This window comes from Misgurnus anguillicaudatus, chromosome 24 (genome assembly GCF_027580225.2).
Source record: "Misgurnus anguillicaudatus chromosome 24, ASM2758022v2, whole genome shotgun sequence".
In the NCBI taxonomy this organism is placed as follows: Eukaryota; Metazoa; Chordata; class Actinopteri; order Cypriniformes; family Cobitidae; genus Misgurnus; species Misgurnus anguillicaudatus.
The window spans coordinates 47140790-47154418 of NC_073360.2; the positions used below are offsets into that span (position 1 = coordinate 47140790).

Genomic DNA, 13629 nt, shown 5'->3' on the forward strand with positions numbered 1-13629 from the left:
AATTTTCTTACGTGAGGATAGTAATGACTGACAGGACGAAGTTGGAGGATTTGCCCAACAAATCCATGAGAAATCATGACGGATTGCTTCCTGTACTGCGTCTTTTCGCGCGATCGCGAAAGTGAAAGTAAAACTCGACCGCGCGCTCAAACGTTATTTACCCAATGCCTGAATTTCATACACCATTATTACACATCCAAATCTGTGAAAGAATGCATAAGCATTTAAATATATTTTTCCTCCCTATAAAGTAAAGATAGCCCGACGGGCAGGGCGGGGATGCATTTTGATAGCTAATATGCAGCAGATAGCTGCAGACCGCAAGTTACCTGCAGTACTAGCTAGAAACAGACCGTCTCTAGTGCGAGACTTGGAGTGTAAAGACGTTCTGTGGCTAGCTCACCTCGTCCCCAGATTAGTTACTGGCAAACACATTATATTGCATTAATATTTTGGTATGAAAATCACCCGCCAGTGTGGCGGGTAGCCTTTTGAATTTAGTCGCCAAATGGAAAATCTACCCGCATTTGGCGCTTGGCGGGTGTTAATTTCGGACCCTGTAATCACACCAAAAACATTTTTAAAAAGACCAGTGTGATGCAGCTTTTTATATTGCTAAGCAACCAACAAGTCAGCTGTCTTGTCAATCAAATATTGAAGCGTGAGCGCTCTTTTGCTGTTAACTGTCATATTAGCAGAAGCTTTAAAAAGAGGGCGCTTGCTCTGACCTTGTTTGAGGGTGAGAGGTGCACAAACACGCAGGAGAGAGTAAACGAGTGGAGTCCGGTTCTTCAACACAACTGTAAACTTCCCTCACCACAACGTAAGGCCGGCCTCTCCCCTCATTTGATTGGACAATGGAAAGACGCGAATGACATCGGGCGCTTCTCCGCTCTCAGCGCTCCTTCAAAAGTGCGTGCTGCAGCCGGCGGCAAAAACCGCAAGGAGTTCGGCAAGCATAAACAGCGCACAAACGTTCCCTGTCCATAGAATATCATTCAAAAAAGGCGCCTGCAACTGCCATAAACGCTTTTGGTGTGATTGGCCCCAAAGACTTCTTCAAGCATTGAAACAAAGTCACTAGATGAACAAAATTATACAAGATACAATAATTACAAGAATGAAATAAATCAGAGTTAGAGATAATCTAGGGTTTGTTCATCCCAGGTTTATTTTGTTCAGGTTGTGTTTGACCACTTAATTTGAAATACTGTTGAACAAATCATAGACTTGAATCTGTATTAAAATCCTTTAGCTGTGATTAATTTTGTGTAACTAAACAGCATCAATGTTATTTTTTAGGGCTGTGACGGTTGTAATGATCACAGCACCACGACGGTGGTGGAGTGCGACCAGCCGTGGGAAGTGCATCCTGTGGTGGTGTGCACGTCACATATTATGAAAAATATAAATATAATATAAACTACAATCTCGCCCAGTGAGATGTCTTCAGGTTCATGTTAAAGGTCACGTTCTTTCTGATCCCATTTTTAAACCCTAGTTGGTGTGTAATGCTGCAATAATAGCATAAATAATAGCTGTAAAATGATAAAGCTCAAAGTTTCAGGCGATATATATTATTTAACAGAATTCCTCTTTCAAAGCCTACAGCGAACGGCCGGTTTGGACTGCAGTCCTCTACTTCCTGCTTTAATGATGTCACTAGAACAGTTTTTGACTAAACTCCGCCCACAGGAATACGTCAGTCACCAGCTAAGCTAACGGCAAGCTAAGCTGCTATCGAATCACAACACACTAACCAAACTACACAATCAGAACTCGATACGTATTTCTGAAGGAGGAACTTCACAGACCAAAGAAGACATCAGCCCGTTTAGGACAGTGAAACAGTGCTATACATATAAATCAATTGTGTGAAAAATACCGCGTTTTTTTACACGTGAAACATGAACACATGTTATATTGCATACTGTAAACACAATTAAAGCTTCAAAAACACAGAAAGAACGGGACCTTTTACGCAAACAGCCAGCAGATGCGGAGTTAATCCGAGGGAAGGCAACTGATATCAGTGATGACCCGCTGGCTTGGGGTGGAACAATAAGGCAAGATATTGGCTGTTTCTCAATCCGAAGACTGTAGCCTCCGCAGGTTGCATTTGTAAGCTGCATACGTCATTTCATTACATTAGCAGTTATAAAGTTGACTATTATTCTTTGTTAATCATATATTTTTGTAATATGCTTATGACTAGCAAATGTATCTCAGTTAACTGAAGTGAACCAGGTTTGATGACGTGTGCGGCCTGCATGTGTGGCCTCCGGAGGCTGCAGCCTTTGGATTGAGAAACCGTTGTTCATTCTCTCTCTGTCACTCAAATTTGTGAAAAAAGTATCAATCTGCACTACAAATACACCATCACAATGCGTTTTTAGCGCTGCTAGAAAAATTATAACCCCAAAAACGTTTCTCACTTGTGGTTTCACGGATGGAAGTGCTACAATTAACACGCAGAAAGGCGCAATCCTGTGGGTACTCCGGCTGAGCACCCACAGAAATGGCCAAGCACATATGCACAAATACTTCACATTTACTTCACGTCGCATCTAAAACCACGCGGAAACGTGACCGCGTCGCTTTACTCCTCTTCAAAGTGGGTGGGCACTTCAGAGCTTCTTTCGTTGCTAAGAAACCTAAGCATTGCTTGACGCTGTGACCCACCAGCGGAGAAAGAATTTGGTGCCTATAACACGTTGTTTGTTAAGAACTGTATATCTGATCCTTGTTTACATTTTTTATATTTCTATATATATGTATATTATATATAAGACCTATATGCATCAATGTGAATGTGTGCATGCCGCCAGTTCTGATGCCACACTGACAGCATCTGTCTCTGATCATTTAGACACATTGTCAGAGGTGGAAAGAGTAATAAAATATTCTACTTAAGTAAAAGTAAAGTTACTTTAATAATATTTTACTTAAGTAAGAGTAAAGTTACTGGTCTAAAAGACTACTCAAGAAAAAGTAAAAAGTAAGTCATTTTAACTTTAACTCAGATTAAAAGTTAATTTTTTACTGCGGGGGGAGGTGGAGGATTCTAGTATAGTTCCAAAAGGACAATCTCAAACTAGTTCTTTACAATTAAAGTGCAAAAACAAAAAGTTAGTAAAACAAAAAGCTTTTATAAACTAAGAAACATTTATGGAATTATTTAATGATTTTTACAGGGCCCGGTTCCCCAAAACGTTCTTATCGCTATGTAGTTCTTAACCTATTCCTTAACCTCTCTCTTAACTCTATGGCACGATTCCCAAAACGTTCGTGTGCTAAGTATATCTTCTGTAAGTCACACTTTCGTAAGGTTGGTCTGGACCATTCGGAAGCTCTCTCTTAGCGTTGTTTGAGGGCAAAACACTATCGCGGCAGTCTTTAGAAATCAGCGCAGCGCAGTACAAGTCAATCTATGGTATGCTGACGATGATTTTATGTTATGCACATTTTAAGACTTAAAAATAAAATATGTTTGCAATGGATACAGGACTATTTATGCAGTTGACTTTATTTGGTATCAGAACTAATGAATCAAAGACGGCGCTGGTGTTTATTCCCCATTGAAGTTTGTTCCCTCTATGTTTATAGCGTTTACATTTATAATTTATTTAGAAAGATTAATGATTTGAATTGGTTATACTAAAAAGCAATACTATCATGTATTCTATTATACAATTTATTAAATATTTCATATTTGACAGTTTTATGTCTTTTAACATATGGGGCCCTATTTTAACGATCTGAAACGCAAGTGCGAAGCGCAAAGCGCGAGTGACTTTGTGGGCGGATCTTGGGCGCTGTTGCTATTTTCACGGCGGGAGAAATAACACTTGCACCAGACGCAAATTAATAAGGGGTTGGTCTGAAGTAGGTTCATTATTCATAGGTGTGGTTTGGACGTAACCTCAAATAAACCAATCAGAACGCTATCCAACATTCCCTTTAAATGCAAGAGCGCAAGTTCCATGGCGGGTTGCTATTATTATGACGGATTTGACAGGCGCACGCCAGGAGCGGTTCACAGCCAAGAGACCCACGTTCTTGTAAGAGCAGTCAAAGACAGAGAAGTTGTTTTGTATGGGGATAGGAGAAACCCGCCCAAATCAGCGTCGGTTAAACAGGCGTGAGAGGAAATATAGCCACAATTGTCTCATCAGCTGGCTTCCCCATCATTGCGCCAAGCGCTACAATGATGTCAGGAGACGGGGGAATCCCAAGCTTGCCAGCATAAATCAGGCACGCCGCGTAACGGGAGGTGGATCTGCCTCTACACATGACCTGACGCCAACAGAGGACATCGCTGCGTCCACCCTCACCGCTGAAAGGGTTTGGGGGCTTTGAAATCGGAAACGCAAGCAAGATCCAACCCCAAAGTACACTTACAAACCAAGTTCACATACATTGAGGTTTCTTATGAAAACATTTTAATTATTTTTACATAAAATAAACGTTATACAGCCACACAACAAACTTATGAGAATTTTTTTAACGCAGCCACACAATACATAAAAACTATCACCACAATACTCCCCACAATGATTTCCCTTATCTCATGTGTTAATATTTTTTATTGTAACAATTTATGATTTGCAAAAATAACTGTTGCATCTGTGTAGATAAGCAAAGTGTGTGCGCGTTGCACGCTATACATTATGGTCAAGCATGCGCCCTTAAAATAGCATAATGAACCACGCGCAACGCGCCACTGACTTTAGACTAGTTTTTTTTTGGTTAGTAGGGCAATTGTTTTTTGAAACTGCAAAATAGCATAAGAGATGGTTTGCGCCGGAACACGCCTCCTTTTTGCGCTGAACCGCCCAGGGAGCGCAAGTTCATTCCCTAGTTTGCCGACGTGCGTCTGTGGAGGGAAAAACCTGCTGTGCGCCGGTGCAAAATACGAAATGATACATGCGTCACTGACAAAGTCAATTGCGCTGGGTGCAAGATAGGGCCCATAGCCTGTCTTTTTCCTTTTTTCTCTCTCTACTGTTTGTTTTAAAACTGTTATGTTTCCATACATAATAAATATATATTATACATATAATATGATTCATACTGTAAAAATAATTGACTTACAATCAAAAACAGTCAAGATACATTACATAAATGCACACACACACATCTCAGTAGCCATTAAAACTTTAAATGTATATAAAGAATAAACGTATAATGTGATAAAAACGCGATAAAAACACTACACTAAAGGGAAACATAGGGGAACAGATTTCCACACAACACCGGTAACCCCGTAACCGTTTAGTACATGCCAATTTTTTTTATTCGGCAACACTTAAAACCTTTTGACAATTTGCCTGACGTGGCTAAATTACAAAAATTGCCTCCCAAGACAACCCATTATGGAGCTGCTGGATCTTCTCAGACCATATTCCCTATCTGACTTTCTCTGTTTATTGTAGATAGGTTGGTTTGGATTGATGATTTTTATTGGATGATTAGTGAGGGATAGCCGGTTCGTCTACCCGTATTACTGACAATTTGATAATTTAATTAATAGTCTATATTTTACAGATAACTAAACTATGTTAAAATAAATGTTACTGGAATAATTTGAGTAATGTTCCATTTGTATAGAACGTGTTGTCTTTCTTAAAGCTGTAATGCACCTTTGCGTGACGTGGAAATCGATCCCTGAGAGATCGATCACAAATAATTCAGCACCTTCACTTGGGACAGCGACATTGTTACGTCGAAATTAGGGGCTGTTTACACTTGGTATTAAGATGTGTTTTCATCGATCGGATCACAAGTGGACGAGAGAGACACATTACGTTTACACCTGGTATTTAAATCCGTCTCTTTTGTCCACTTTCGACCGCTTCTGTGCTGAATACTATGAGGGGGTGGTCTGTGAGACGGTGGGCGAGTCTCTCTGCTGTCATTCAAACCCGAGCGGGAGTAATTATGAGTTTATATGGACGCAAACTAATATTATGTCAGAGTGCACTGCTTGTTTAGCAAGTAAACATGCTGCACAGTGTTTTGTACATGAGTATGTAAGAGCTTTCTTTGATGAAATAAGATCGCGCAACTTTTACACGCTGTCAAAACGAAACTACGGAGACCAGCCGCTTAGTTTTATCAATGAAAGGCTAAAAATAGCGCTGTTCACCGAATGTTCACGCCAGAAGTCAAAAAAGACGTAAAACTTGTGTTTAATATCTCAGATTAGATAAATGGGTGGAGAGAAGGCGGTCGCATGTGGCTGTTCGAACGCATTCAACCACATGTGCGTTCCGCAACTCCAAAGCGATCCGATCGGAAGTGGTTTCGACCACCTCTGGATGTGGTTGAAAGTGGTCGAAAGTAGACGAGCTCAAAACGTTTTGAACACCGTTTACACCTGGCATTAACGTCGTCCACTTGTGATCCGATCGACGAAAACACATGTTAATGCCAAGTGTAAACAGCCTCTTAGAGGCAACGTGTTAAGAAGCTTCAGAGACACTTCGGGGAACACACTTAGGAACACAAACAACTTTGGTAAGATATATCTTTTTGAGTCTTCTTAGCGCGCTAAGAGTGAATGTTATCGGGGAACCGAGCCCAGGTGAGTTATGCATTTTTGAAGCAAAAATAATATGAGGTCAGCAGCTAGTAAATACAATCACTATAGTAAGGTTGTTATTGATGTATTGCTGGTAACAAACATTCTTTTTAATAAAGTTTAAATGAGCATATAATGAGATGAGTGCCATGGCTATACTTTTATCCTTTACATGTTTATTGTATTCTAGCATCCCTGACCTGTGTACCTGATGTCTTTCAATCTCTCTCTCTCTCTCTCTCTCTGCAATGTCAAATGACCTGCGCATTCTCTAGGACATCTTAAGTTGTGTTTGACTTGACGCAAAGCTGCTAGACCTCGGAAGATAATGCGCATGTATTAAAAACGCGTCGTGCAAATGAGCGGTAAAAATCTGGTCCGCAATTCCGTTCTCAAGAGCATGAATCCTACCTGAATTACACAATCGCTTCGCGTCAATGGCCAGGGGTTTCTTTCATAAGAATTGAATTGAGGGTCTCCATTAGCATGCGCTTGTCTCGTCCGTCTCCATGGATCTTTTTGCGCGTTCCCCCGCCCATTAATCAATCATCCGTTGCGCGTCTATTACATTTTATTATTTTTTATTTTACTCGGTAACGGATATGATTTAAAATGAAACGAAGTACAATTCTTTAAACAAAACATACTTAAGTAAAAGTAAAAGTACATATTTTAAAAACTACTCAAAAAAGTAAAAGTACACAAAAAAACTACTCAATTACAGTAGCGTGAGTAAATGTAATTCGTTACTATTATTATCCGTTTATATGTGTGTATATACATATATATCTCCCAAGGGTTTTCCCCTCCTGGGACTTTTTTTACTTCCCCGGCTAAAAAGTCTGGGGTTTTTTCAACCCGGGAAGGCAGCCTTCTTGGGCTTAACTTAGCTTCTTCTTCTAGACGTTACATTAGTAATACGCTCGCTTATAATGTCGAGTCATAGCTGCAGCAAATTTGACTGCTTATGCTATTGTGTATTATGTTGTGCTATCTGTCTTTTTTTCTGTGCTTTTACTGCTTCTATTAATGTAAAGCTGCTTTGAAACAATTAAGTATTGTGAAAAGCGCTATATAAATAAAATTGAATTGAATTGAATTGAATTGAACTTTCCACCTCTGCACATTGTAGATAATTTGTTTATAAAGTAAAAGTAATTTAGATTATTAATGTATTTAAAGTAATGGAGCAACAGAAATAAATTTCATTTAACTTATTGTAAAAATTAAACTTGGATCAAATAAAATGTAACCGTTTTGTGCAACAGCATCTGAACAATCTGATCCAATAATAAAATAGATTATAGAATATCTTCATGTTAGAGGTCTACATGATCAGTAGGGCTGTGCCGGTTTCAGAATTGGAGATGACGGTTATGACGTGTGTCAAATGTGACGGTACGTCACATAACCGTCTGGGGGGGGGTTGCTTATTTAAATGCTCGAGGATTGACGCGAAATTGTCATTTTACCATAAAATCATGAATGTGATGTCAAGTGTGTGAGAAATTTAACAGAAAGCAATTAAATATAAAAAAACACACTGTTGCCAGAAGACTGCGCTGTCACTCTCTGCCCAGCATAAATGAATCCTTTATCTATCATTATCTTAATAATCTTCAGAGAAACAGATTTGTGCCATGGGCTTTTAATGTCTATAATTGTGTCTATATCTGTCATTACACAGACCAGAACAGCACGAAAACAATGTGGATTAAAAAGCGCCTTGAAGAGGTTTTGATCATAAATGCATGTAAAATAAAGTAATGTGAACTTGAGATTGTTATACTGTTATATCAAGGATATAACTAACGCAGCCGGTGTAAAAGCACAATGGCCACGCGCGGCAAACGCTCTCCGCATACGCGCTGCTCAGTGTTCATGCTTGCGATGTGAAACCAGCTTTTGAATAAACTAAACACTGATTAGCTACTTGCTCTAAGTTTGTTTACAATTAACAGCAAGACAACTAGCAGTGAATGTGCTTTCAGGAGAGTTAGTAGATTAACATGGGAGGATTTGAACTTGAAAAGCGGGTCGGAGCCTTTCCGCGGCTAAAACATATTATGGTCGTTCATGTTTATTTGATTCTATAAATTAAATAGAAGGAAGAGATGATTTGAAAGGTGAGACTTTGTTTAATATGTTTAATCTCAAAAGTAACCAAAAAGTGCCCTGGTCTCTCCTGTATGTCAGCGAGTTGTCAGTGTCTGCTCCGCTCTGTATTTTTCATTGCGTGACGTGATAACATGGTGGGGCGTGTAACACAGACTGTTGACAGTTGTTTTTAATTAGTATTTAAACATTCTTTATGATATATTTTTTTATATTTTAATAACACGGTTTTGTCGGTTATAGAGTTCGAATGACGGTGTTCAACACTAACCGTCGGTCTCACGGTTATATAAGAACCATCACACCCCTAATGATCAGCCGGGTCCGGGTCGGGTCTCAATCTATTACTTCGGGTCCTGGGTCTGTTTAACATTGTGGGTAATACCCGATGTCAATCGGACTTGGAGAACACACACTCACATTTAAATAAAATATTTCAAAAACAGCAACAAAAACTTAGTTGAACTGTCGCATACATTTTTTTCTATGACGCTAAAATTGTGTTAAAAAGTTTATATTTGGTTGCTCCAACCAGGCAGCTAACGCGCATGCGCTCTTTTAATGTTTCTCTGGCTACCAGTCAGGAGCTTCTCCAGTGAGACGCAATGACTTTATCCTTTGACAGTTGGCTCTTTTATTTAGAAGGCAGGACCTATTCCGCCGTACCGCGCATTTTGCATTGACTTCTCTAATTTTTATAATATTATAAATTGACCGTCTTGCTGTTATATCTAAAGTTTCCGCGACTCTGCTCAAAGAGCACAGAGATGATAGCTAAGAAGTAAAGCTAACAAAACCAGCCGGCACTGAACGAGCAATCGTTATTATAATCCAAATGGGCAAACATTATTAAGCAAGTTGACCCGATACACAACACATGTAAAACTGCGTTATTCATCACCATGACTGTAAAGTGGACTTTTAAAGCTGGAAAAGGCATTAAACATTTCAATCATCAAGAGAGAAATAACATGGATGGAACTTTCCTGGAAATAAGGATTGTGCATCACACATTCAGGTACAAGGAGGGAGAAGACAAACTTCTATGGGTAAGACAAAAAGTTTATTTTCGCTACTATTGACTTATTAATAACATTTAGCTAAAGAATATTTGGCGGTCTGGTCTGTGTCTTCCCGGACGGGTTAGAGCCCAGATTTTAAATAATAGACGGGTCCGCGTCAGATCCGGGTACGGGTCGGTTCCGGGTCCAGCTTTCAAAACAACAGACGGGTCCAGGTCGGTTCAGTGTAGCACATTAACGGGTCTGATCGGGTTCGGGTAGGAATTTTTGGACCCGTGTAGACCTCTACTTCATGTTGTTTCAAACATGTTCGTTTCCTTTTTTTCTCTACAGGTTGATGAATTGTGATATTACAGATGAAGGTTATGTGGCTCTGACTTCAGCTCTGAGATCAAACCCATCACACCTGAGAGATCTTCAACTGTATAATAATTATAATCTAGGAGATTCAGGAGTGAAGCTGATCTCTGATGTACTGAAGAATCCTGACTGTAAACTGGAGATACTGAAGTAAGATTGTGATCTGATGCTCAGACAGAAATCACATATAGATTATAGTGAGACTAAATAGAGATCATAACATCTGTAATCAGGGCCGCCTTAACCTAATGTGAGGCCCTGGGGCTGAGAGGTTTTGTAGGCCCCCCTTACCCTCGATTTATAGTCTCTTTTTTTAAGTGTAATATCTAGGTAATCTACACCACAAAATGCATTAGTTTCTTTCAAGACATACAACAGTGAGTTTTCCCTCTTTGACCCAGAAAACACCATAATATTGTTATTAATATCACTGAGCCCTCTTGAGCATAAACACAAGACACTTTATTTAACGAAGCACACACCGCAGCTTATGGTGATAATAAAACCAAAATGTGTAAAATTATAAATGTTTATATAGTTTTTGGAATATACAAATTTGCAGAAAATTCATTGCCACTCACTAACCAAATGCTCAGCACAGATTTAAAAATATAAGTTAAAGTTAGTTTTAAAGTGAAAATGCATTAATGATAACAAAAGATAAGTCTTTATAGACAAAATCCTGTTTTTTAAACAGTTATTTATTTTGTAGGATATTGAAGATATAGTATGCATTGTATATAGTATTTATCAGAGGTGGGACAAATTCATTGTTATGCAAGTCACAAGTAAGTCTCAAGTCTTTGCTTTCGAGTCCCGAGTCAAAGACGAGGCAAGTCCCGAGTCGAGTCACAAGTCAAAGGCAACAAGTCTCAAGTCGAGTCCAAAGTCCTACCATATTACTTTCGAGTCATTTCAAGTCCTCTTACCACAGAAATAAAATGCGTGCTGTGGACAGGTGGAGGGAGGCCCCTATAATGCATTGCATTTGCAAAAGATCAAATTGGCCAAAAGTCTGTCAGTCATTTGTGCGCGATAGGGACGCAGAATGATGCCACCATGGCTGAAAACTCGCTCCACTGGAGAACTAGAAGCAGGCACTGCCAAGACTCGGATGGCTAATTAAAAGAGTGAAGGAATAGTGCCCAGAGCAAAAGGGCATTCTGTCCTTCTGCCATGTCAATGTAATGACTTAGCTGCAGTGGTGTAGTCTAGATTTTTGTTTCCCCTTTCACCCTTATGCTCACTCGTCCCAGCCCGACACCCCATATGCACCACTACACTCACAGATGCATACAGTATAGATATTCATGTAACTGAGAGCATTCTGAAAGTTTACTCATAAACGCATAAACTGAATGTGTATGAACATGTCAGTTTATTATAAGAGAAAAAAAGACTTTAATAGCCAATGGCATTTACAGCTGGGGAAACTGGAGTGATTTTTAGACTAGTTTAGTGTTAATTAACATCTAACTCAGAGCCAAAAGCTACTCAACTGTTCATTTAAATTAAATAAACTGTTTACAATCTTCAAACCATGGCTAAAACATGCATTGAAGGAGAAAAAATCCACTCTTTCAATAGCTATATCTGACAACGATTGATAATATTACCATGTGTAATTTAATGGTGTAAATGTTTTTATTTAATACACATTTAAGATGACCATGAATTAACTCTAATTTGCATAGTCTTTGATATAAAAAGCTTATTTGCATATAATACAAGCATTGTCTAAAAATGAAAATAGGCTTTTACTTAATTATTGTTACAAGATTATCATATTGCCTAATATTAGACACCCAAATCAAACAGAAGTTTAAGATCGTATACATCTTGAACGTAAATATATAAATGAACACAGAGAAGGAAAGTTTAACACTGTGTGAAGCACAAGCAAACATGCTGAAGGCAGCTAAAAACCATCAGGACATAACACGGGCTTATTTTATTGCATTTGGAGCCTTACCTCCAGATAAAGTAATAAACTGGACTGATGATTTAAATGTTGTTTACTCACATGTGCGTTGTTAACTCTCCGGGTTTTATGTTGCAGCACTCGTTCACTTCATATGGAGTGTTTGTTTACAGTGTCGTGTGAGCAGCTACACTGCAGGTTCGACTTCATTTGGCGCTAAGCAGACCTCTTGGTGATGTCAAAGTACCGCGAGAGCGATTCAAAGCAGAGTTCTCCATGTGATAACTGGAATTGCTCTCGCGCTACTTTGCTGTCACTCGCCTGTGGGGCCACATCGGTCTGCTCCCCAGTCACTTTCGCGCCACTATAGTAATTTCATATGCCGATCGGATCGCGCAGTCGGCAGGAAGTCAAACACACCAAATATATAGCCTAATATGTATATTCATTTCAACCCGCTAAAGTAGCAAGTGTAGCATGCTGGTCACCATCCTGTTACACATCCTTGCGCTATTTTTAGTGGGTATACGAAATTCCTTGACAATTCCTAGTGGGTATAAGGCGTGTACCTGCGTATCACGTAGACTACACACCACTGCTGAGCTGTACTGCTGGTACGGTCCCAACATCCAAACCAACGTGGGACTACAGTGATTGGCTGTCGTGCAGGCAGCGCGCGTGCTCTGTGCATGCAGGTTGTGCACATTTTTTTTTCACAGATGCAGATACACTGAGAGCGGCGCGCCCGTGTGAAAAAAATTTCCCCAGCTTTTAGTGTGAACTTGAAGTAGCAAGTCTTCTCGAGTCATAAGGTGCAAGTCCAAGTGAAGTCACGAGTCATTGATGTTCAAGTCCAAGTCGAGTTGCAAGTCTTTGTACATTTTGTCGAGTCGAGTCTGAAGTCATCAAATTCATGACTCGAGTCAGACTCGAGTCCAAGTCACATGACTCGAGTCCACACCTCTGGTATTTATGCATACATAAGCATGTAAAACGAACAAGCATGAATATGCACAAAACAGACAGGGAACATACCTGTATATAAGATCTTTAGATAAGGAGATTATAAATATGAATGGTGCAATCATGGGATGATCATTTTAGATGGTCTTGTCGCTCTTTACTTTCTAGACTTGCACCTTTACCGTTGCGTCTCTTTGTCGTTTTTCTAATCTAAACCAACAGATGTGTGTACTGTGAGCTAACGTCGCGTCAAACTACATCGCTCCAGCTGCGCACGCGTCACTGATATAAACACGAGTCAAATTAAACTTTATAACAACTAACAACATTATGTGCTCTTTTCTTTATTTGGCGGCACAGTTTCGTTGCGCACGTTTGGAGAGACTTCTGCATGCCAGAGACTATCCGATGCATGAGCACAGAGCGAGCACGCGCGCGAAAGAGAGAGGGAGCGAGCATGTGCGTGAAAGAGAGAGAGAGCGTGCACGCGGGCGAGAGAGAGAGAGAGAGAGAGAGACCTGCACCTCACTAGTCCTTATTATGAAATTTCAGAAATTACTCTTTCATTTGTTGGTGGATTGTTTCCCGTTTCTCTGTCACACTCAGTCTAACATGCAGGAATGCCAAGTTGACAACGCGCATTTAATTACATTATGCGGAATAGA

At 39.7% G+C, this 13629-nt stretch overlaps 1 protein-coding gene across 1 annotated transcript in view; it reads left to right on the plus strand.

The window, feature by feature from the left end:
• Positions 1-13629, plus strand: part of LOC129437206 (protein NLRC3-like) — a 211271-nt gene that overhangs the window by 156073 nt on the left and 41569 nt on the right. The window contains exon 6 of the mRNA XM_073863418.1: positions 10054-10230. Coding sequence (XP_073719519.1) covers positions 10054-10230 — 177 coding nt within the window. The remainder of the gene's footprint in view (positions 1-10053; positions 10231-13629) is intronic.